This window comes from Porites lutea, chromosome 11, assembly GCF_958299795.1.
Source record: "Porites lutea chromosome 11, jaPorLute2.1, whole genome shotgun sequence".
In the NCBI taxonomy this organism is placed as follows: Eukaryota; Metazoa; Cnidaria; class Anthozoa; order Scleractinia; family Poritidae; genus Porites; species Porites lutea.
The window spans coordinates 12,451,775-12,475,642 of NC_133211.1; the positions used below are offsets into that span (position 1 = coordinate 12,451,775).

Sequence of the window (23,868 nt, forward strand, 5' to 3'; positions counted from 1 at the left end):
TTAGAAGTCATTTGTCACTTATGCAATTTTCCCTTGAGTCAATAGTCTATATCACTTTGTCACAAATCAGAAAAATTAGTGACAAACCATTGATTTAATGGTAGCCCTTTCCCAAAATTTTGAGTAAATTGACGTTGGGTGTATCATGTTTGAAGGCATGACAACAGATGAACCTCTGATAAGTGACCACACAAAATGCAAAGAGTTAGTGGTTGCATATGGGAGTTGGTTGCTTACCAAAATGGAACCAGGAGGAGTGTGCACAAATAGACCACACCATGCATCAGATGGTCGCTTACAACGATTATCAAACCTTCAGGCCAAAGAGGGGTCGTGGTCGCTTATGAAAGATGGTCTTTTATCAGAGGTCTTAGATTGGGAAAATTTTGGTGTTTTTAATAGGTGGTCACTTGCGAGAGGTGGTTGCACGTAGAGGTTTGATCATACTCTGATGGATTTGTCCATTTACCAGTAATTATTTATGTAATTGACTCCTTGAGTGAGCCAAGATCTCTTATGCGTAAATGTTCATGCTATGCTGGATAGCTTTTGCACTGGCACGAAAAACATATTGAACGAGGCGTCTGTTCACACATAATAACGGTGATTTTGGGTCGATTTCTGTAACTGAGAGAAGCTACACTGAGCTGATCTCCAAAGGGATGGATAGGTGTTCATACTTTACTGGATAGCTTTTCAGGTTGGCGCTAATAGTGTGAACATAGCCTACGTTTCAAAGAAGAGAGGAAGAAGGACTTTCAGGAAGTCTGTTTTTGGGTGGGTTTTAGCCTGCAGTGCAGGTGTATTTTGAGTGGGGGAAACCTTGTTCGTGTTCGTAATATTGTTGTAGCCGCCATCTTTGATTTTATGACAGTGGAAGATCGGGGAGAGTAGAAATAGTAACCCTTACTCGCCCCATCTCTTCCTCTCTTCGGGAAGTTTCAACATGGCACTTTCGCGAGCAAATTTCGTGCTCAAAGAAAACGCCTGCACCGCAGGATAGGTGGGTTTGTGTTGCCTAGCCTGTGCTCGGATGACCCTTCCCCTTAAAGAAATCGGAAGGAAATTCTCTCTCTCTCTCCGATTTTTTTTAGGGGAGGGGTCAACTGCACATGGGCTAGTGTTGCCAGGTCTCCAAATTTGAATCCATGCCATATCACCTCTGATATCATCTCGTACACTGCCACCTGCTTCTATGTTTACATACTCAATAATGAACCCAAAATCACCCCTCAGTTAAATGGTAAGCTCATTCTCAGGGTCTCGCCTGACCCCAGGAATGAGGTTAGTACGAAAGCACATACTCTAGACTTGTTTTGGAGTACCCTTGGGGACCCAGTGCCCTGGGTGTTTTAAGAAGTGGGGTTTGCAGGAAAGGCTTTGCAAGGATCAGGGATATGGGGATAATTTTTATAACTACAGTCAAACCGTGCTTTAAGAACACCCACTTAATACGGACACCTCATTACAACGGACAGTTTGTTTTGTTATTTTAGAATCACTAGATAAATAATTAAGGGATTTCGGAGTAAAAAAAATAATATACAGAACAAAAGAATAAACTAAACATCAGTCCTTACAAAACTCAATAAGCTTCAGTGTAATAACAGAAATTTCTCATGTCCTTGTGCACTGTACAATGATTGTTTTCTTTGATTGTTTTCTTTTTCACTTTACCATAAGAAAGACAATGACAACAACTGCAAAGAGAATGGTAATCTGAATAGGTATATTATGCCAGGGTAGGGTTTCATCTCCTCTATTGTGAATGACATAAGTGGAACTTTGTGCACTTATATACTGCATGCAACTCTCAATCATCAGCTAACTAAACAAACCAACTTTAACTACTTTAATTACAATACATTTGTGTAACTTAGAATATTATTAGTTAAAAGTTGAACCACCTTTGCCATCACAAAAGCTTTTGTGAATTGTAAGACAACAATGGACATTAACTGTACAAGTAATAAATATTTTGTCCATCCCTGTCTTAAATAGAATGATACAAGAATAAAATTACATACACTTTTTCAAAAAGGTTGGACATCAGTCACATAAAATCTCATATACACTTCCTTTCTGATACATACATACCTATACAATATAAAAATACTGGCCATTTTTGTGCCTCTTACATGGAGTCCTCCTATAACCTTTGCAAAACCCTACATACTTTATAACTTCCAACCAACTCTTCGGGCTTCACATAACTGACAACCAAAGAAAGTTTTGAGTTCACAAATTGGTCATCCCAGTGCTGTGTGGCAGAGAATTTAGTTGGTGATGTTATTCATGTTCAACCTCTCTTTATCATAAAGAACAGTTGCCAGATACCGAATTTAACGTTAACATTGAACTGACATATTTTAATCACCTCTCCCTGATTGCTAGTGACAGATTGTGGGAAGAAGAAAGACAAATCAATATTTAGTTTTTATGATGGGTCTATAGCACCCTTGCATTCCTCCCGATTCTTACAGAAACCAGAATATAATTTGTTAAAATCACAGTCACTGTGGCAAAAATCAAGATAAAAGGTGCAATTTAACTTGTTCTGAAGCTCTTTCATTTTTCATTAAAATTCTTCACCTTCAAAAGCTGAAGTTTTCGAATACAACAATACTATTCTTTAACTGTAGGACTAACACTGATTATGAGACCACGGGCTTTTTCTCATTTGCACAGCTAGTACTTGTCTTCGCACTTGATGGTAGCTTAGTTGCATGACTTGTTATACTGAACACAAACTGTGCACATCCCAGTTTTATATAACTCCCATGATGCAACAGTGCTGTGCCTTCCCAGCCTGCCCCACTGCCACCAATCAAGTTTGAACTGCTTGTTGTACAGTTACAAGCTTTCACAATTTTTTGCACTCCGAGACCAACAGTTCTCCGTGATCCTTTAGGCTTGGAGTTTTGTCTGACTTGAGCAGCAGCCAGCAATTTATTTTTGCTGACTTTTGATGGGTCAAGATCCTTTGATGAGACAACGTGTCTGTTAATTTTGTCTGAAAAGTCACATGAGTACAAAACATTGTCCACGTATGTTCCATGTTCACTGTAGTTTATGAGTTCATATTGTTTTGATGTCTGTCAGGGGAAAAAATATCATAAGTTAGAGAGTTATTAGTGTGTGCACCATCACTGCTTACAACAAAGGGGAGCTTAAGCAAAGATGATGGTGACGCAACGAGAATGTCAAAAAACCAAGGTTTAGATTGGTGAAACAACAACTTTGCAAGTGCATCATGCTTTTTTGTAAATTTCTTTGCCATCACTGCACGACTATGACACAAAAAAGCCTAATTTCACAACAACAACTTTCTTTTTTTTTTTTTCCTGAATTTTCATAGTCTTAAGATTGAACAAGATGGAATAAGTGCAATACAGTTTGAAGCAGCACAAATGCAATTTTTAAGTGAGGTTCTCATTGCCATCACCATTGTAGTTACTTAATCTCCCCAAACTCTTAGTATTTCAACAAAAATATTATTGCCCAAGGAAGCTTTATACCTCATCATAGAATATAGAACAGTGTTTTTCTGAAATGAAGTTACAGTGACCATATTCCTGAAGACAAACATCCATGTCTGGACCTACCAAAATTTCAGAAAATAAAACAATAATTGATCCAACAAACACTATCATCAACAGGTTAACATTATGAAACTAATACATACGTACATACTCAACCTACTTTAATACTATCAATCAGTTCACTACTGAGATTCCTACCAACAGAAAAGTGTCAATCCTCTTTTACAATAAAAAATAAGGTCAAACTTCAGTCTACTTTCTAGGACAACATAAATACTTGACAGCAATTCACTTACTGCAAAAGCTATTGAAGCCAAAAAGAGATTGATGAAATGAAATAAAAATGTTTGCTGGGTTTAGTTAAAAGAAATTGAAGTTATCACCTTGTCCAAGGGAGAGACACTTGTGAATCATAGGACATACAGGGCCTGTCCCAGTCAGTGGACACAACACTGCTATGGATCTACCTGCTGGAACTGTAAAGGAGAGTGAATCATGTAGGTAACATGCAAGTCACTTAACTACATTTTTTTTACAGCCAGTCAATTTTATTTTTTTAATTTTTAGCTTTTTACCACTGTAATGTCCAATAGGACCTTTACAGGTAGCCATTCACATGGTACAAAACCAACATGCTGGAGAGCAAAAGGCCCATTGGGACAAGACAAACAAAAGGCATACATAATTTGAAAAGGTTATTTCTTTTGTTTGTCTTGTCCTAATGTGACTTTTCCTCTCCGGCATGGCAGTTTTGTACCACATGAATGGCTAGCTGTTAAGTGCCTATCAAAGCTAGTCTATTTATTTAGCTTTTTTTTTCATTGTAATGCACAACTGAAAATAATTACATTGATAATTACACAATACATAAATTATTATTATTTATTATTATTATCACATTCATAAACATACACTCATAAGAAGTACAAAAAAACATTGGCTTATGAATGCAACTTGAGTACTAGCCTTTGTCTCTGCTAAGAAGGCTAAAGGGGATTCATAACACCTTAAGAATTTCTTTTACACCCCCAGGAACCAAAATATTTATTTCTACAAAGCAACAATAATCATTAACCATTTGCTAATGGTTCATAACAAAAGATGCCAAAAACTTGGAGAACTACTGGTATTTAAAAGTTCCTCCACAAAAAATTAATGTTTGTAACATTTAATATTACATCCTTCACTGGAATATCTAAAACCTCAAGCTACAGGTGTTAACAAAAATAAGGAAACAATAACAACAAAAACAATTCTAGTAACTTACCAGCTTGTTGTGGAAGAACTATTGTCTCCTTTAAGCCATTGAAAGAAATTTTTCTAGCTGCCACAGGACTGGGAGGAACAGGCTTTAGAAATTCAAGAAAAAAACGTCTTCAGTTAGTTCAAGAAAACAAACTTCAGCTCTCCCAACACACCCAAGTTCAAAGGAAACTAAGTGTGACTCATGTTGTTCAAGGATTTCTAGACTCTACAAAATTTTACTACCTTGTGCAAGTTTTTCATCGCTCAGTTGAGGATATATAACAAAAAATCAACAAGTTTTGGTAAAGAATGCTGATAGTGGTACATACCACTTGGAGTAAGGTATCTGTAGCAATTTTGAGACCACCCTTTAATAATATCTACATGTAAGAATGAATAATAATAATAATAATAATAATAATAATAATAATAATAATAACAACAACAAAAAGGAGTTCAACCAGCTGAATGTTTTGTACTTTGTTTGCCTTGTGATTAATTCATTGGGCTTCCTTACCTTGGTCTGTGTGAGAAGCTGCTGAAGTCTCTGGTATGCCAACACTTGAATGAGACGAGGGTCCAACTTTGCCAACTCTGTTGATGAAAAAATTGCCAACAATTACAAACACAGAAACCATTTATCTTGATAAAAATATATATCTTATTACTTGACTGATTGGCCCGGTGGTATGAGAATAATATCACCAGCAACCAAGGGGATTATTTTCATATCTTGTAGGAACTTGTTGAAAGCTGCCTTAACTTTTGCCAGAATTTGTTATTTCCATGTGAATACAAGAGTGTGCACTTTATCATACAAGAAAGGTGGGTGGGGTGTCCAACCTATTCATTCTCCAAAAAGTTTTTTCTCTGATTTTTGCATTTTAGTGATTTTGAAGTAGACTATCCCTTTAGTGGGCATCACTCATTTTTTAGACACTTTCGTCCAATGGTGGGTACTTCGTACGTAAAATGAGTTACTTTTTAGATTAAATCAGGATTTTCTTTTTCTCTTATGACTGATTAAGGGCTTGGAAACAAAGGATATTCAGAATCAAAATAAGTTGAATACTGGTTTATTCTGAGGACAGATTTTACCCATAAGAGGGATGTAAATAGAGAGGAGAAGTCATTGCAGTGTACGTCATGTTGCCATGGCAGCAAAATTTCTGGATGACAACAAAACAAAAATGTCATTAAAAAGTGAATTTGCACTGCTTCAAACTTCATCTATCTTAATCAATTTCATTTTGAGAAATGATGTGATCAACAAGTCACGGGCACCGGACAAAGAAAAAATATGAGTCCCCGACAGGAATTGACCCTATGACCTTCTGTAAACCGGTCTGATGCTTTATCCACTGAGCTACAAAGGGGAGTCCTTGGTAGCTCAGTGGTTAGAGCATTTGAGTCGAGTACGGAAAGTCATAGGTTCCATTCCTGTCTGGGACTCAGATTTTTTCCTTGTCACATGCTTGTGACATGTTGATCACATTACTTCTCATTTCTTCACCAAGCTTAAAATTTACCATCTTTCTTTATTTATCACACAATTTCTGGTGTTGAATCTGAAAGGACAATATCTAAGTGCAGAAAAAGAAAATTTTTGTGCTGTGTTCACCTACTCCATAAAGCAAGTGCGTCAAAATAGGAAGTTTCATGCTGCAGTCGTGCAATGATGGCTGAAAATGTACAAAAAGGCATGATGTACGTGCAAAGTTGTTGTATCGCTGATCTAAACCTAATTGCTTTTTCGCCATTCTCATTACCTTCGCCATAGTCATTGCTTAAGCTTTATATTGTTGTGATCCAGAAATTTTGCAACCGTGGTAATGTGAAATCACACTTCTTCTCTGTGTTTGCTTTGAGACTGAGAGTTTCAAAACAAAACCAAGCACTAGTAAATGACACAAAAATCCCAGATATGACATGTGACTCCACTTACCATTAAAAGCATCAACTCCAGCTGCAGCACAGATGCTGTTTATGGCATTAGCAGTTGCCATGGAAGTAGCAGCTGCTGCCTGGTTAACCTTATTAGGACTTGAGCCTATAGATGCGGGTGTGGCAGCATTAACTGTCCCAAGTTTTACAGGATTTACACTTGTTCCATTTCCTGCTGCACCTAATGTTACTATACTACCACCAGGGATTTGACTAGAGCCTGCTGCATTCAATCCTGCAGTAGCAATTGTCTTAATTATGTTCCCACTGTTTGTGCTTGTTAGAACAATGAGTTTTGTTGGAGCCGCTGAAGCAGCTTTCGTACCATTGGAGCTTCCTGGACTACCAGCAGCTGTAACAGTTGAAATAGTTCTACTTGCTGCACTAACAGTTGTATTCACTACAGAGCTCGTACTTGGTGTAGGAACAGCCACTGTTTTTACACCCTCCACTGTAATTTTTGGCTTGACATTGTTCAAATGGCCAATATCATTGATTAACTTTGCCGTGTCATTAGAGAGCTGTTTGCATTCAGCACTCAGTTGATTCAAGTCATTACAAGCAACAGGCTTTTCAACAGATTTTGGTTCCTGCTTCACCAGAACCTGAGAAGGTAGATGCGTTGAAGACACTGTACACATACTGACCGGATTACCAGAATTGACTGACTTTGCCGTAAGAGGTCCATTCATGTGAGTTTGCAACTTAGACGGTGATGCATACAAAATTGTCAGTGGTTTAGTTATGGTTTTCCCACCACTAGTGGTAGTGATAGTAGTTGTAACAACTCTACTGATGCAAGCATTAGGAACACCACTACTGGAAGGTGATGTTGAACTGTGATTGTTTAAGTCTGACTTGGATGACAAACCATTCACAACTGGTTCCTTTACTGCTCCATTACTTCCAGCTTGAACAGGTGTGGAAGTATTTGTAGAGTTTGCTGTTTCCCCTTTGACAGATGAAGTGTCAATGTGGTTTGAAATCAAACTTTTGTTGCTAGATGGTTGAGTCAGATGCTTAGCAATCCCACACTGAAGGCTGATCACACATTTTAGCCACTAAAATACAAACAGGATTTTCACTATTAATCTAGTTGCAGGAGGAAGGTTTAAAATTACAGGAGAATATTTTAAAGGAGGCTCCATCTCTGAATAAAAAATAGTCATAGGTTACCGAACATTTACATTTGCTTAGTTAAAGTAGAACTTTCTGATCTCCGATGCCTAATGAAGACCCTGTACAAAGAGGAAATCAATCTGAGTTTCAGGTTACTTGTAAACAAAGAGCTCCCCTTATTGAAAGAGTCAGGCTTTGGCAATTACGTTTCCTTGGTCATGTGCCTACTTGCCAGAAAATGAGCTCATCAGAGAATTTGCAATGTATGTTCCTACTAATGGGAGGAGGAAACCCAGTAGACAGCGAACCTTGTTCACCAATTATATTCATTGTCTTCTGAGGGATCCTGATAGCTTGCCAAAAGACAATCAGTGGTTGGATATGGCTCAAGATTGCCATTGATAAAGGAAACTTGAGGTCAACTGCTCTGCAGCTGATGGATGATGATGATGATCAAACAAACATGTCGGAACCCTGTGGGATTTACAATGGCTCAACTTTGGCTCGCCACTGTTCATGCCCTTATGGATCTGCTGCTCACGGTCACTGTTTATTACAGTTGAACCCCACTCTATGGACACCTGCTTAATACAGACACCCATATATAATGTGCAGTTTCATTTATCCCAATGAAAAAAAGCTCATTTCAATGCTATGGCATGTCCCGTTGGTGTCCGTATTAACCGGGTTCCACTGTATTGAAAACAACTTGCAGCCATCTAAAAATCTAAGCTGCGTCTCCTTTTCTAACCAAACACTTGGTTGTTTGATCCATCTTTAAAACAAAAAGAGATTGATAGAAACCCTTAGACAAACCAAGTTTTTAAACACAGAACTGTGCTCTAGCAGAGCCTGGTAGACCCTGGCGCCCAACTTTTGCTCCCCAGTGACGCCTTAATCTTAGTTTTTTTATACAACTAATACGCTGAGCAAATCATATACAGGTTCAGAGTACTGGGTTCCCTTCAATTTTCATTGGAGCACAGCCTTAAAACACAAGTCCAGAAAAGCATTAACTTTTTTTTCAAAAGAATTATTTTTTAAGTCTCACCTCTTCTTGTTCTTCAGAGGTGGGAGTATTTAGAGGAAGTGAATGCAGAGGAAGAGGTTCTTGCATTTTCTTGATGTGTTCTGGAAGCAGTTGGTATGGGGGACAGTTGTAATGGTCTTTGATGGCTTGCGGAACCTGTGACAAACAACATTGCCCATAAAGTTTACTTTTCACGTTACCAACGAATTTATTAACAGATGCACATGTACTGTCTTTCTACTTCATATGTCACATAAAATTCCCAAGAAATGGGAAACATACCAAGGTTGCTCTCCTTCTTGTAGGTAAGAATGCTTTTCTTTTAAAAGAAGGATGCCTCTTTAATCTGTTGCAGACAATAAGATGTAATAACAGTAAACAAAATCAATATAAAAGTTCTGTTGCTTATATAGTGAATATACTTACAACTGAAATTTCCACAATAACTACCTGTGCACTCGCTCAAGAAAATTCATCTTTATTGTGTGTTGTGATATATTGCTCCTTAAATCATTATAAGCTTGCAATCTCTTACTGAAGCGAGGATCTCGCAGACCAGGCTAAAGAAAACAAAACATTAATTCGTGTCAACAACCCTTTTTAAACACATGTATATGTAACAGGTCAAAATTAAATTCAGGTTAAAATTATTTGACCTCGGTTGATTATCACTTTGCTTTGTCTCCTTCCCCGGAGAATTCATGAATCAGGGCAAGGAGACGAAGGAAATTGAGAATCAACCTGGGTTAAAAAGTTTTAACCTGAATTTAATTTTGAACTGTAACATATATAAACATTGACACGGTCCTGTTCACAAGGTTGTTAACTTGATTAAATGCCACGCTCAAATACACACCACTGTCAATTTAACACCACAGATGGTAGAAAACCGAATCATAAAAGCCGCCCTTACATATGTGGCATTTGCTTGAGAATTAAAAGATAAAACTCGGTATGACTAAGTAATCTATACCATCCAAACAGTTAGACAAAAAGGCAAGACATCAAAACCTAAAACATCCATGTGTTTGACATAATATTTACAAATGATTTATTGTTATTGTTGTCAGTGATTTAAGAAATGTGATTTTGCAATACATGTAAACACTGCCCTTGAAAACATACCACATTGGAAATGCTAAAAATTTAATAAAAACCATAGTATGTAATCTAATAAATATCTTGGCATGCTAAGTAAATAAACCACCTACCTCAGCATGCTCAGCATGGTTGGGACACATCCACATACCACTGGGCACAGTGGTAAGGGGAGGATTAAGACAATCCATGTGAAATGCCAGGGGACAAAAATCACAGTGAACAAGCTGGCCAACAAGTTCACTCCTACAATACATCAAACAAACATTCATCAATATCGTGCAACTAAAGCTTTTGATACTCTTACATGCACCATTACTGGATACTATATGGTCACCTAACAGCAACAAAAAATGTGCTTCCCATAAGGAAACCTTAGGGAGCTTAGGAAACAATGGCAAGAAAAAAAAACAGTATTTTAATGAACAAATCAAAAACTCAACAACTATATTGTAGAGTTGGGAAATTTTTGTGCTTTATAGGCCTTACCTGCTACAGGCAAAACAAAGTCGTCCGAGTGGAAAACTAGACCCTTCCTCATCACCATTTCTGCAGACAAGCAAAATCAATGTTAGTATCTGTGATTTTGTCTTCAAACAAAGATTACAGAACAGCTTTAAAAGGCCACTATATGTTTCAATTTGCTGAAATCTTGACATTACATAAATTTACCTTTTTCCATTTTTCACGGGAACTGCCTTTTCCTCTGTGCTGTTTTTCCTTTTCCTGTCACCTGCCAAAGAAAAAAAACTTCCATTGTGATCACTAAATTATAGGGATTTCGCATTTTACTACCCAAGTATATTCAACAGAATCACTTAGGCCCGGTTCAGATGCCGCACTTCTCATGAGCCGAACCTAATTCAAATTAAGGCCAACCCAAACTATTAAGACTAGCTGAAATGAATCAGATGCTGATGTTAATTAATTCCAGCCAAAGTAAATTCAAAAGGAGAAAAATGCTAATTTTGGTCAAACTGTGTGCAAAATACAATATAATAATTTACACATTAGGTTCGGTACATGAAAAGTTCAGTGTCTGAAACAAAGCCGTTCCAAAGTCGTTCCACAGTTGAAATTCCCAGCCAGGCAAGGTGTGAAGAACGGCTAAGCCAATCCAAATTTAAATAGGTGTTCTTAATTGCTTCAGATGCCGAACTTTTCTTGCACTTAATTCAATGTATTAGGTTCAGCTCATAAAAAGATCGGCGTCTGAACTGGGCCTTAATATTTCAAAACAACAAAAAAACCTAATAAGTAAATGCTTTGTAACACAAAAAAGTAAAAAATAATGCTGATAAAATCGAATGTTGTTTCTATGTTATTGAACTTGAAATGGTGTCATGATGACACTGAAACACCACTCGATTTTATCCACGTTATTTTTTACTTCTTTTGTGCAGCGTAAAAATGTAATGGAATTGCAAACTAAATACAATTATCGATCTACTTTACTCAGAAAAAGTTTTAGGTCTAGTTGTTAAAAAACAACTATTATACATTAAAATGTACCTGGAAAGTAAGTGTTGCATTGAAGCTCAGGAGGAAGGGAAAATGTTGTTGGGTTTTTCCCTGTTGTCATTTTTACAAGGGTTGAAAATGGAGATTCTGGTTTTGAATTGTCATTTTCTTTTGTGTTTGCTCTTGTACGGTCCTCACAGTCATTCCCAACACCACTTTGGTCACCGCCTTTGCTTTCTCCATCCTGAATTAAAAACATACATCTCTTCACGGTGAGGATGAAAATTTTAAAAAATTGCTTGATTTGGGCAAACTGTTGCCACCAGCAGGGCTGTCATTAAGAGCTGGGGGCCGGGGATTTCCCCCGGTTATTATGAGTGTGATGCCCTTGTTGTATTTACCCGGCAACTTGAAATCTTAGTGACAACGCTGCATGAGCCCCCCTTTTCACTAACATTTAAACTGTCAGGGGGATCCGGGAGGGTGTTGCTTTGAGCATTCACAGATATATTATATTCATTTGTTTTCATACATTTATGATCTTTTAAAATTATTTTTATTGAATGTATTGTATTATTAATAACTTAGTATCTTTACTGTCATACGTTTCATAAATAAGCCTCCGGCTCAGCTGAACAGGGCAACCCCATCCCACGTATTGACATTGATTGATTGATGTAATTTTTAGTGATGTACTAGTGAGCAGCACACTTACACTTGCAGTGAACATTTACACTTGGAAGAAGAAGAAACCATGCTCGCCCGGGGCAAGGAAAATTTTCGTGCCCCAGGCGAGAATCGAACTCGCGACCTTCCGCATACTAGATCAGACGTTCTAACCAGTGAACCACCAGGGCTCTAGCGTTAGTGAAGTGGGAATTCTACGATACCAGCAGAGTGTACTACACTTCGGTACTGGGAGCTGAGTGCATTGCACTTCTATGTTCAGTTTCTCGTGTGGCTTCTGCTAGTTTCATTAAAGTAATTTTTAGTGATGTACTAGTGAGCAGCACACTTACACTTGCAGTGAACATTTACACTTGGAAGAAGAAGAAACCATGCTCGCCCGGTTTCGTGCCCCGGGCGAGAATGGTTTCTTCTTCTTCCAAGTGTAAATGTTCACTGCAAGTGTAAGTGTGCTGCTCACTAGTACATCACTAAAAATTACACTAATAAAAGTCTACATTTTCATTCCAATAGAAAGACACTAGCATAACAGTGACCTACCTGAAAAGGCTTTGCTTTACATTCATTACAAAGCCATTCTCCATCAGGAATATCATCTTCTTCTAGTGGAGGATCACTGAAAAATTAATCATGAGAAACTACAGCTTCAAGAGATTTTTACCCCCAAACTGGTTAGAACAGATGGAAGACAGTCAAATTCAAGAAATTCATAAAAACTCCACATATATGTGACTAGATCTTTGAATGTGACTTTGCTTCCATATGCTTTATTCTTGATATCATAACAATAAGTGGGCCTGCATTCTATACTAGTATTTTAATTATCACACGAGTTCTGAGTCTAACTCTTTGTGTTTATGTTTTTGTTTATAAGGAACAGTACAAGAGCCTACCACAAGTAAGCAATGAACGAGGGTGTATGGAAATTTTACCCTTTCATATACAAGCTGTTAATGGACTATTTTACAATGACAACATTTGACTACAACTACCAGAATTTATTTGGTTTTTGCTTTTGCACAGAAATTTGTCAGTCCTGCTGAAGATTAAACAATAATAGCCCTAATTTGCACTAGAAAACAATAAACTGAAGGATTCTGGTAGTTATAATAAAATGACATCATAGTGCAACTGCTCTACTAACAAAGAATATTTTAGAGCTTCCTGTTTTCACATTTGCCAAACTGTATTCAAGTATTATGCACAGCACAGCTATTTTGGACAATAAACAAAATCCAAAACTAACATGCAATGAATACATTGAACAACTTTCTACAAGAAAACCAGACAGGATTCTTACATAAAAACATGGAATACAGAGTATGTTGGTATCTTTTTTGGACTATAATTACAAAAGACTTCCCAAGCAGTGTTTCGTTTAATAAGAAAGGTCAGTTTCCCTTGGAAAAATCTGACAAAGGTAACACAAAAGTTTTGATATTAAAATAAAAAACACATCGAGAAAAAAGGCCACAACAAAAATCACTAAAAGAGATCAATCAAACAGTTCCGTTAGTTACAGGTGAAGTAAAATTTGAAGAAATATGAAGTACACAAAACATCATATGTTTTCACACTCAGAGGCTAAAAGGTGGGAGAAAAAGAACCGAACTGTTAAAGAGAAAAAGATAACCTTGCGGATTAAAACGCGCCTCGTCCAACAAGGCTTCAACCGTAGCTTCAAGAAAAGAATTAATTCATAGAAGCTGTCAGTGCGGGCGGGTGATTAAACCTTGAGAAATTAGGGCTTTCCATGAGGAGAGTGAAAAGGGTACCTGTGTCACTAGCAGCTAAAGGCAAACTCTAAAAGCACTTAAATTTCAGGTATTCTAATAACTTTTTTCTTCGTGTATATTTAACATTCTAAAGGAACGTACCAACATGTGAGGTGAAAAGCACACGGACATCGGTCACAGCAGAGCAAATCACCTCCTTCGCCACAGCTATCGCAGTTGTCGTTGTTCACAGACCTGCCTTGCTTTCGAGCTTCTTTATCAACTTTCTTCACCCTCTTTCCCGACTCATCTGACTGAGGAGGCTGGATCAGGGCTTGAATCCGCTGTAAATGATCGAGAAAACGATACGGGGTAAAAAGTAAACAATTAATGGAAGAAAACTAAAGAAATATCTCAAGGAAACGATGAAGGTTGAAAGAAACTATCGATATTCTACGCACGTCCATCAAGCTTCCCTCGGGGTCCAAATGGTCGTAGTCCATTTTTCTTTCTTTTAAAGCACCCCTTAGACAGATACACTTGTTGAATAAACCGAACAAGTGATGCTTGTTTTTTCACGATATCTGAAATTCCAACCAAAGGGGACAGTTCGAACAAATTGCCGCCCTGCAGTTGTCTTTAGACGAAGGGCATTTTCTCAGCCCCTAGCCATCAAAATAACTTCCAACTCAACCCACTCGTAGCTGAGACGTCGTGTTTAGAGAAAATGTAAGTAAGCTTGACAAAAGAAGAATCTTATTGCAAAAATTCCCTTTTAACTGCGAGAAAACCTTCTCCAACCCACGAAAAAACAGAACAGAATTAGTCCATTGCTAAAGCGCATGCGTGAATGCTTCACTGCGCATGACTAATAACTTTCCCGCTCTTCCGCTGATCAGGAACTGCATGCTCATAAACTCTCCTCAGGCTTCAAACGGTTATTCAGGCTATTGTGTTCAATGATCTCCCCCTCCAACCAACGACAACCAACTAGAAATGCGTATCTCGCAATTAATATGTACCTACTCACAAACAACTTCGAGTATGAATAAAGTTCTATTTATTTTGCCTGTACAGCAGATTTTCAATCCACGTCATACTAATTCGATGAACAAACTATACAGGCAAGAGTGGTATACCAAAATTGCTGATGAGTTGATATATGGTCAGGAATGAAGTAGCCTGAGATCGCTTCTCTTTCCCTATTTCTTCTCTTTTAATATTTATCCCACCTTCTCAAAACTGCAAGAAAAAGTTGCTAGTACCCAGCTTCCCTCGGGTTATCCCTGCGTGACACGGCTGTCATACGCGGCATGATGGAGCCCCTGCACATTAAAACACCGGTGTTAGAAAGTCATCCTATGACAAAAATAGCAGGATTTCCAGTATACTTAAAACTTGAGAATGTACAACCAGTGGCATCGTTCAAGATTCGAGGACTTGGAAATTTATGTCAAAAGGTTGGACAAAAACTTAACAATTAGTAAGCTTAATTAAGAAACGCTGTTTTCCCGCTTAAACGTCTGTCGTCACTTTTATAAATATGATTCACCGATGATTGAACACTCGATTTGGCATTTCTTTATTTAAGGGCTATCTTCCACTCCTGGGATTTGGAACCTGACGAGCATTTTTCTCCTTAAGAAATCCATTCACAAAAATAACACGTGTCAACATAGGGACAATACTGTGTCCTTAGCTGGCAAATGATCATGGGGAAGAATTTTTCTTATTCCCGCGATGGTGGGGTGGGGGTGGGGGAAGATCTAGGATTTTGATTCAGAGGCCTCAGATACAAGGAAGAGGTTGCAACGGTAACTGAACTAACTGTATTTGGAGCAGGAAGAGGTGCAAGGGTTCTAGGGGCACTTTCCATTTTATTTACCAAGAAATTCTGGAAATTTCATTTGGATTGTTAATGGAACACACATTTTCCGGGGGTTCCACTGGAAAATTCCCGGAAATAAGTGGAACTTTGAAATGGTAGTCCTGTTTTCCTGCTGGAACTTTCGGGTGGAAATGCATGTGCAATTTACGAGTTTTCTGGCATGTAATCACCTGTTCCAGGCTATTCACAGTGATAACTGTGCCACCATCTTGAATTTGGTGACGAGAGCGTAAACGACTGCAACTTGAGTGAAATGGAACACGTTCTTCACTCGATGGACCTTTCCACAGAAGTTTCTGAAAGTTTTTGGTAAATGGACAATGCCCTTGATCTGCCCCTATTTCTATAATTATAAGCCTTTCATTGTAACTATGACGTCAAAGACATTCCTATCACATCTCAATTTTACTCTGAGCTTCTTAAATGGTGGTCCGATTTTCGAGAGGAATTTGACACAGAGAGAGATCAACAAAATATAGTATGGAATAACAAAGAGATACGGATAAATAATAAGCCTGTATTTTACAAAAACTTTTTTGAGTCTGGTATAATCTATGTAAATGATCTTTTATTACATTTAAACAACACGGATTCGTTTAACATTATTTCAAAGAAAATTAGTAGAATAAATGTCTTAATATGGGCTGGACTCCGACACTCTGTACCTTCACATTTGAAAACAACTAATCGTACTTTTTCTATGACCCCCCTCTCTTTTAGAATTGATAACAAGGATTTTGATGCGCTGAAAAAGAAGTCGAAAGATTATTACCTATTGATTAAAAGCAGAAAAGCACAGTTTCCAAATAATTCATGATTTCTGAAACATGATTTTAACTTAACCGATGATCAACTGAAAAAAGTTTTTATCCTGCCTCATAATCTAGCCTTCGAACCATATGTTAGAGCTTTTCAGTACAAGATTCTTAATTCTATATTATACACTAACAGCAAATTATATAAGATAGGTTATACTGCGGATGATAAATGTTCTTTCTGTGAATCAGAACCAGAAACGCTACCTCATTTCTTCTTCCATTGTGTGTACTCCCAGCTTTTCTGGAAACAGTTCGAATCCTATTACTATTCTTTAACAAAGGAATTCTTTCACCTTACTCTGCAAGACGCATTGATAGGAATAATAACCTTTAAATGCCCCTTACTCAATTATTTGTTACTGATTGCTAAGGTATATCTTTGGGATTGTAGAAGGTCTGAAACGCTTCCAAATATAACTGGTTTCAAGCTAAAGGTCAAAAATAAATATGAGACAGAGAAATATATATGTATTAAAAACAATACAATAGAAAAATTTACTAGGAAATGGGCGATAACCTCTGGCTCTGTGCTTCTATAACTCAGGTTTAGTATTATTATAATTGTCGTTGCATTATATTGTTACTTTTAAGATACTGTGTACTAGTAAGTAGGCACTGTGTAATTGTTATGCTATGGTTACTGCGTAAGTGTGTAAGTAAGTTTACTTTAGTAAGTAGGCACTGTGTAATTGTTATGCTTTGGTTACTGCGTAAGTGTGTAAGTAAGTTTACTTTAGTAAGTAGGCACTGTGTAATTGTTATGCTTTGGTTACTGCGTAAGTGTGTAAGTAAGTTTACTTTAGTAAGTAGGCACTGTGTAATTGTTATGCTATGGTTACTGCGTAAGTGTGTAAGTAAGTTTACTTTAGTAAGTAGGCACTGTGTAATTGTTATGCTTTGGTTACTGCGTAAGTGTGTAAGTAAGTTTACTTTAGTAAGTAGGCACTGTGTAATTGTTATGCTTTGGTTACTGCGTAAGTGTGTAAGTAAGTTTATTTTAGTATTATTAGTGTAATAGTAAGTATGCACTGTGTAATTGTAGTTTTATAGGAAATAAACAGACATATTAAATATAAAAATAAAAAAAAAAGCCTTTGGAGGGTTATTCACTCTTTGGGACTTCAAAGTTCTTCTTCTTGTGAATTCAGTTACACATTAGTGTCAACTGATTTATCTGAGATGAAAAATCTTAAAGGACAATTAACACACACAAAGGGAGATTGATTTGCCACTTCCTTCCTTTCTTTTTATTATTTACAGGCAATGCAAAGAGGTTGCAATCACATGGTTTGTTCATCAGGTATAACTTTTATATATGTGGGTCAAATTTGATTTCAGGTAAAAATTTCTTAACTTAGGTTGATTCTCAAGTTTTCTTTGTCTCCTGGGGCAAGCTAAGGAAACAAGGAAAATTGAGAATCAATCTAGCTTGAACCAAAACTAACCGAAAATCATATAATATTTTGACTCATCTAATGTATCCATAACACTTCTACTGCATAAGGTTTCCCCAGGTGGAAAAGCTTGAGTCTTGATTAGTCCAGTTGAAAAGGTTGCAGACCAGCAAGGCTCAGTTGGTTCAGGCATTTAAACAAAGCCCTTAGCTCACCATTCTTAAATCAGTTCCATAGCTTATCATTCTTGCCATTAAAAAAGATGTCAAGTTAAGGGAGGAATACTGCAGGTATTTGCCTGTTTTCCTGGGTGTGGTTTTAAAACTGTCTAGTTTGGCATATAGGATAAAAAATATCAGCAAGTTTTGGTCTATAAAAGTATGTCATTGTATACTGGGAAAGATAAGTAGGTAACTTAATAAATGTAGAATAGGAGATGAAGTGTTTTGCCATAAAGGTCCTGGCATCCTGCACATAAGGTGATGCACTACCACAGAAATATTTGGATTACCACCTTGGGGAAATGTCATGCTGACAACCATGTGGTTTCAAAAAGTTCAACTTTGATCAAAATTTTAAATGAGGTTTCAGAAACTGTTTTGTCCTCTATTTCACTGTAGGAGGTAATGCTGGGCTAGCAGCAGCTTATTCAGCAAGGAAGCTCAAAATCCCATGCACCATAGTGGTACCTGGAACAACACCAATGTTTATGGTGGAAAGACTGCGAGAAGAAGGGGCCACGGTTGAAATATGTGGTGATGTGAGTTGTTTGTATGTCACGTGATAAGTAGATTAGCCATCAGTACATTAGGTAAAGGGCAGTCCGAACGAGCGGATCCAGGGGAGGTAGATTGGGTGGGTTGGCTTATCACTTCCCCCCATTTTGGCCAGCTAGTATGTTTGTTGGAACAATTTTTTTGCACTTTCCTCCTGTGTTGCAGGTAATGCCATGTACTGCCAGCGAGAGGACACAATTTTGGGGTAGCCATTTTGTTGGGTTGTAAGAAATTGCAGTGGTACAGCTTCCTATGAATCCTTTGGGGAAATGAAAACCCAGATAAGCCCTTAGGTGCTGACAAATGGGTCCACTGTCACACATTCCCAACTTCTTCATACTATTCATTGTTTTCTGGCTTTTACACTGATAGAGACATTTTTTAATGTTGTCATAGTCTTGGGATGATGCTGATGCCCTGGCGGTGAAGCTTGCTAAACAACCAGGTAATTTGAAGTTTCTGCTTTTATTATTGTCATCAAAAAATCAAAAATTGATAACTGCTACTGACTACATGTAGTTATGAAGTTGGAACCATTTCTTTTAAGTTACTTAGCTGCAGCTGTGGTGTTTTTTCTTTTCAGGCTATGCTTATATTCCGCCCTTTAATCACCCTGATGTCTGGTATGTCATGGTTTTTAATGACCGGTAGATTTTTTGGTAAAGGTTATAGTCACTAGAGTTCTGTGTTTTACTTAGAGTTTTCAAACTAATATTGCCTCACTGAGCTACCTTTAACCACCACTATGGAATTTTTGTGATATGTCTCTTAGCAGCAGTGAACAATGGAAGGCGGCTGTATCTGTGGGCTAGGCTAGAGTTAACCTTAGAGTGGTTTTCAATTCATTTGATAAATCATGGATCAAACTCCATTTCCTCATGGGTTTTACTTTTATCAGCTCTTTGCTTTTCATTGGCTTTAAAAATTTTCACCTCTACTCAAACAAGTTGTGAGTCATTTTCTTTTATTCCTTGTTCCATTTGTGTACGAATAGCTTTTTTCTAATGGCTTTATAAAAAATTAATGTCATTGAATGAGTACTCTTATATTTATTCAAATGAAGCCTTTGCCTATCTTGGACATTCTCTCTTCAGGGAGGGTGTGGCAACTGTCATTCATGAATCAGCAGAACAGCTACCCGAGAAGCCAAGTGTGGTCGTGGTGTCTGTCGGGGGTGGTGGACTTATGTCTGGTGTACTACAAGGCATGCATGATGTTGGATGGGCTGATGTCCCACTTATTGCCATGGAAACCAAAGGTGCAGATAGTTTTGATGCAGCTGTTCAGGCAGGGGAACTTGTTACCTTAGATGCCATCACAAGGTTTGTTTGAAAATCTTCTAATCCAAAGATGGACCAAGGCAATGTGTTTTTAAAGTAACTCTCACTTAGTACTGCGCATTTAACACTTATGTCATGCCAGATTTTCACTACTGGTACCAAAAGCATTGTACAGTAGAATAAAACTTTCCTACTTGTTTGTTTTTACCTAGGCCAATTATATAAAGGAAAATCTTTTGGCATATCCTTGTTATAGATAGAGGTGAGCAGATCTATTGGACCTAAGCTGGGTTACCAGTGTGGCAGGCATTGACAGGGTTGGGGAAGGAACTTAGGGAAAAGAGAGGAAGGATTTTTGATTTTCTTGGGGGCGTCTCGTGGGCGTAATCAAACCAACCACGCGAATATCAGGGGCGCGAACCACTTGGTACATGCTAAAAAAGCAGAGTAGATTTAATATCTGATCGCTCTGTTTTGTTATCTGTACCCGTTGCCAGATTAGCCCAGACGTGACTGATATAACAGGAGACAGAGAATTGTGTTTTAAAGTAAATTAGTCATTACAAAATGTCCTGTTCTTCTTTTTAACAGCGTGGCAAAGTGCCTTGGTGCAAGGACTGTGGCCGCTAAAGCGCTGGAATGGACTCAGGATCACAAAATTATTAATCACGTGTGCAGCGACCAGGAAGCTGTGTTAGCTTGCGAACGATTTGCAGGTGAAAAGGGTCTTGTTGTATGGTGCATAAGTGGTTAGCTTACTGCTTTGATGAAAACTTCAACCTTCCTTACGAACGCACTCCACCTCCCCGCCAAAAGCCGGAAATTTCGCCAGGAGCGGTCTGAGACTTTTTCGGAAAAACCCGTTGAGCCTTAAAAAAAATTCGATGGACTTATAGCTTGTGCGGGATCGTGAAAAGAGAAAACGTACCATCTTGAGATTTCAAAATGTGATGAATATTAATACCAGCAAAATGCGCATCGTATAAAGAAGCGAAGCGAAGTGAACTTGTCATGGAAAGTGACAGGGGAAAATTTTCCAAGTGTGATCCTCTGCACGAATTTGTTTTCGGCCATGATTAACTCTCAAAAGACACTTAAAATGGAAGGCAGACAGCTGAGGCCCTGTACGTGGTGGTAGAATACTGATGAGGCAAGTTAACATTCACACATCAAAAGATACAGTTTGTCTTGTTTTCATTAATTGAAGCAACATTAGCGTCGAGGAAACCTCCCTGTACAGTTTTTCAAACACAAAATATGCGTATGAAACGGGGAACGTTCTTTTTGCGAGGTTTTTTCGTAGTTCCAGTATGCATGATGGTTTTAGGTTTTTGACTCCACCGCTGCATCGCTTTTCTAATGGTCCGTCCCCCAAGAATGTGGCATGGTATAAATTCAGCCAGGAATCTCAGGGATGTATAGTTCAGAATTCATGAGAATTTGGCAACAACAGACCTCTAAGAGGCCTTTAAAAGTTGAATACCGTATTTGGATAACCAACGGGTAGCCCCCCCTTTCATGTCAAATGAATATTAAGGCACGCGAAATGTCGCTGATTCCGCGAGAAGACGTGACGTTCGAGAGAAGAGAGGAGTTGGTTGTTTACCATTTACAAACATTTTCCGGGAAATCCGGTGGAAAGTAAATGGAACAAGAATTTTTGGGTCTTCCCAACGGAAAATTTCCGGGAGCAACGGAACATCTGAAGTGGTGGTCTTGTTTTTCCCCATGGAATATTCCAAACGGAAATTCGTGTTCCATTCCTTCAAAGCCATCTTTGATACCAGTTACAGGCCTTCGCGGCTTTTTTCGGTAAATGGAACTGATTTGTACAAATGATAAAGGCGATTCCGGCACGAAATTTACCAGTCCTGAACTTTGCGAACCATTTATCCACACCATGAACCGAATGGTTTACCCATGTAAATGGTAAACAACCAACGTGACCACGTATGTCGGGTTTAGCCGCCATTTTCTTTGTTGGCTGGAAAAACTAAGGTGTGATTTCCGAAACCCCACAAGATTGCAACCTTTGATGCAAAAAGTAAAAGCTTTTTTCCAGGGCAGAAGAACTTGGTTTTTTGGATAAAAAGCTCTTTTCTTATGAGCTTCATGAGGAGTAGCGAAAACTAAATTAAAGTTTGCTCGCGAGTGTTATAATTCACTCTGCCTTAGGGACCGGTCATTATTTATGTGGGGGGATGGGGGGGAAAAATCATGGGGTGGGCCAGGCCTATTTTTTTAGAGAAAAGGGGTGGGTCCAAAGAGAATTTCACGATGATTGGGGGTGGGTCATTGTGTGTTTTGTAAAGAATCACACTCACTACAATTCATGTGGAAGATCTAAATAAATTCTAATGCAATGCTGGATATAAAATATAACACAACTGGATGACACATGTAGCAATCCAACCTAAGTATGGAGAATCAAAGATTTGGGCACTAAATATCAATAAATACACATAAGCCCTATTGAGAAGGCTTGCATGCTTCTTTTTCTTAATATAACTGTCTGGGAACTTTTACTACCTGAAGCGTGAACAGCTAGAAATCATTATTGGTGTCAATAATGGATTATTGAATTCATTATTCAACTTAGTGAAATCAAATTTTTCCAATTTTCAAATCAAAAACAGTTTGAAAATTCGTTTTTTAATTGAATTTCTATTTTTTGTTTAATGACTTCAATAAAAAAGCAAATTTTTTTAAACTGGTTCCGATTTGAATATTGCAAAACTTATTTTTTCAATAATCGATTAATGAAATCAATAATGATGTCTAGGTGTTCACGCTTCAGGTAGTTTGACTGTAATATGGAGCTATTGAGCTCCTTTTTGTGACCATCTAAAAAGCAAGGATTTTCAACTGTCCAATACTCTTTTAATTGTATTATCAACAAGTTCAAACGCATCCATTGCAAATAGTCCTTGATTCCTCATAATGTGCAAATGTTCGACGGCACTTCTCTTCAACCTCTTATAGAGGTATAGATTGAAGGGGGTTGGGGGTGGGTCACCTCTTATATAAAGTTATATGGGGGTGGGTCAAGAATTAACTAATGCGCTTGAAGGGGTGGGTCACGTTTTTTCTTTCATGCTAAAACAAAAAAAATCCCCCCTACCCCCCCACATAAATAATGACCGGTCCCTTAGAGCTAACGTTCGGTCCTCCGACGGTCTCATGAATCTCTTTCTTTTAGCCAAACTTTCTCTCAGTCAAGCCAAGTTAGTTCATTGTATCTATGTTTTTATTAAATGTTAGTGTTATCAAACATAAAACTCAAGTTTTTTTTTCGTTTTCAGACGACCACCGCATGCTTGTTGAACCGGCGTGTGGTGCATCGCTTGCCTGTGTGTATGAACGTCTTTTCAAGGTCTGGCAGGACCAGGGAAAGCTTGGAGAATTAAAATCAGCTCTCGTGATAGTCTGCGGCGGAAATATTGTCTCTTTGAATGCGCTGAAGGAATGGAAAGAGAAACTTGGACTTAGTTAACTTTGTCAGTTCATTGTATATAATCCGAAACCTGAGTCTTTGGAAAAACTCTGAAATAATTTAGAAACTCTTTAGGTTATTAATCATAATCTTCCATTTTTATGAGGTTTTACTTCGGGTCAACTTTCAGGCAATTGTTTCGGGCATCGTTGCTGGGTACGCGCCGGTCAGCTATCTTATTGGCCATTTTTTGCCCCGTGACAGTCCCAGAGGTCTTTGCGAACGTTAACTCGCCCTTTCTTAAAGTGGAAAATTGACGTCGGAAATTAGTAATGGTAACAGGACTGAGTGGAGTCCAATTCGGTCTGTAATCATACGAGTGATTAACAAAATCGGACGACCGCGTAGCGGGAGTCCGATTTGTTTAATTACGAGTAT

General features: G+C 38.0%; 2 protein-coding genes and 1 non-coding gene across 3 annotated transcripts; 1 reads left to right on the forward strand and 2 right to left on the reverse strand.

Moving 5' to 3' along the window:
- Positions 1-1,838: 1,838 nt before the first annotated feature.
- On the reverse strand, positions 1,839-14,664 carry LOC140951774 (PHD finger protein 12-like). Its single transcript, XM_073401121.1, has 16 exons — positions 14,303-14,664; positions 14,004-14,185; positions 12,667-12,742; positions 11,491-11,683; positions 10,651-10,711; positions 10,468-10,527; positions 10,092-10,224; positions 9,331-9,440; positions 9,163-9,226; positions 8,902-9,036; positions 6,733-7,792; positions 5,305-5,381; positions 4,810-4,891; positions 3,926-4,018; positions 3,519-3,601; positions 1,839-3,095 (listed from the first exon to the last, which is right to left on the reverse strand). The coding sequence occupies exons 1-16, from the start codon at positions 14,342-14,344 to the stop codon at positions 2,655-2,657; spliced, it is 2,892 nt and encodes a 963-aa protein (XP_073257222.1). The 5' UTR covers positions 14,345-14,664; the 3' UTR covers positions 1,839-2,654.
- Trnat-agu (transfer RNA threonine (anticodon AGU)) lies at positions 12,223-12,296 on the reverse strand. Its single transcript has one exon. It is a non-coding gene; the product is annotated as a tRNA-Thr (tRNA).
- Positions 14,665-15,152: 488 nt separating the features above from the next.
- On the forward strand, positions 15,153-23,602 carry LOC140952216 (L-serine dehydratase/L-threonine deaminase-like). The gene is made up of 8 exons (XM_073401638.1): positions 15,153-15,301; positions 17,808-17,847; positions 18,562-18,701; positions 19,114-19,162; positions 19,301-19,340; positions 19,812-20,039; positions 20,589-20,713; positions 23,300-23,602. The coding sequence occupies exons 1-8, from the start codon at positions 15,155-15,157 to the stop codon at positions 23,488-23,490; spliced, it is 960 nt and encodes a 319-aa protein (XP_073257739.1). The 5' UTR covers positions 15,153-15,154; the 3' UTR covers positions 23,491-23,602.
- The last annotated feature ends 266 nt before the right edge of the window (positions 23,603-23,868 follow it).

Coding starts and splice junctions, on each gene's coding strand:
- LOC140951774 (XM_073401121.1), bottom strand. CDS start 14,344: ATGGACTACGACCATTTGGACCCCGAGGGAAGCTTGATGGAC. Junction 10,712..11,490: donor ATGCAACACTTACTTTCCAG/GTACATTTTAAT, acceptor TTTCTTTGGCAG/GTGACAGGAAAAGGAAAAAC. Junction 10,225..10,467: donor CTTTGTTTTGCCTGTAGCAG/GTAAGGCCTATA, acceptor GATGTATTGTAG/GAGTGAACTTGTTGGCCAGC.
- LOC140952216 (XM_073401638.1), top strand. CDS start 15,155: ATGATGGAGCCCCTGCACATTAAAACACCGGTGTTAGAAAGTCATCCT. Junction 15,302..17,807: donor TTGGAAATTTATGTCAAAAG/GTTGGACAAAAA, acceptor TATTATTTACAG/GCAATGCAAAGAGGTTGCAA. Junction 17,848..18,561: donor TCACATGGTTTGTTCATCAG/GTATAACTTTTA, acceptor ATTTCACTGTAG/GAGGTAATGCTGGGCTAGCA.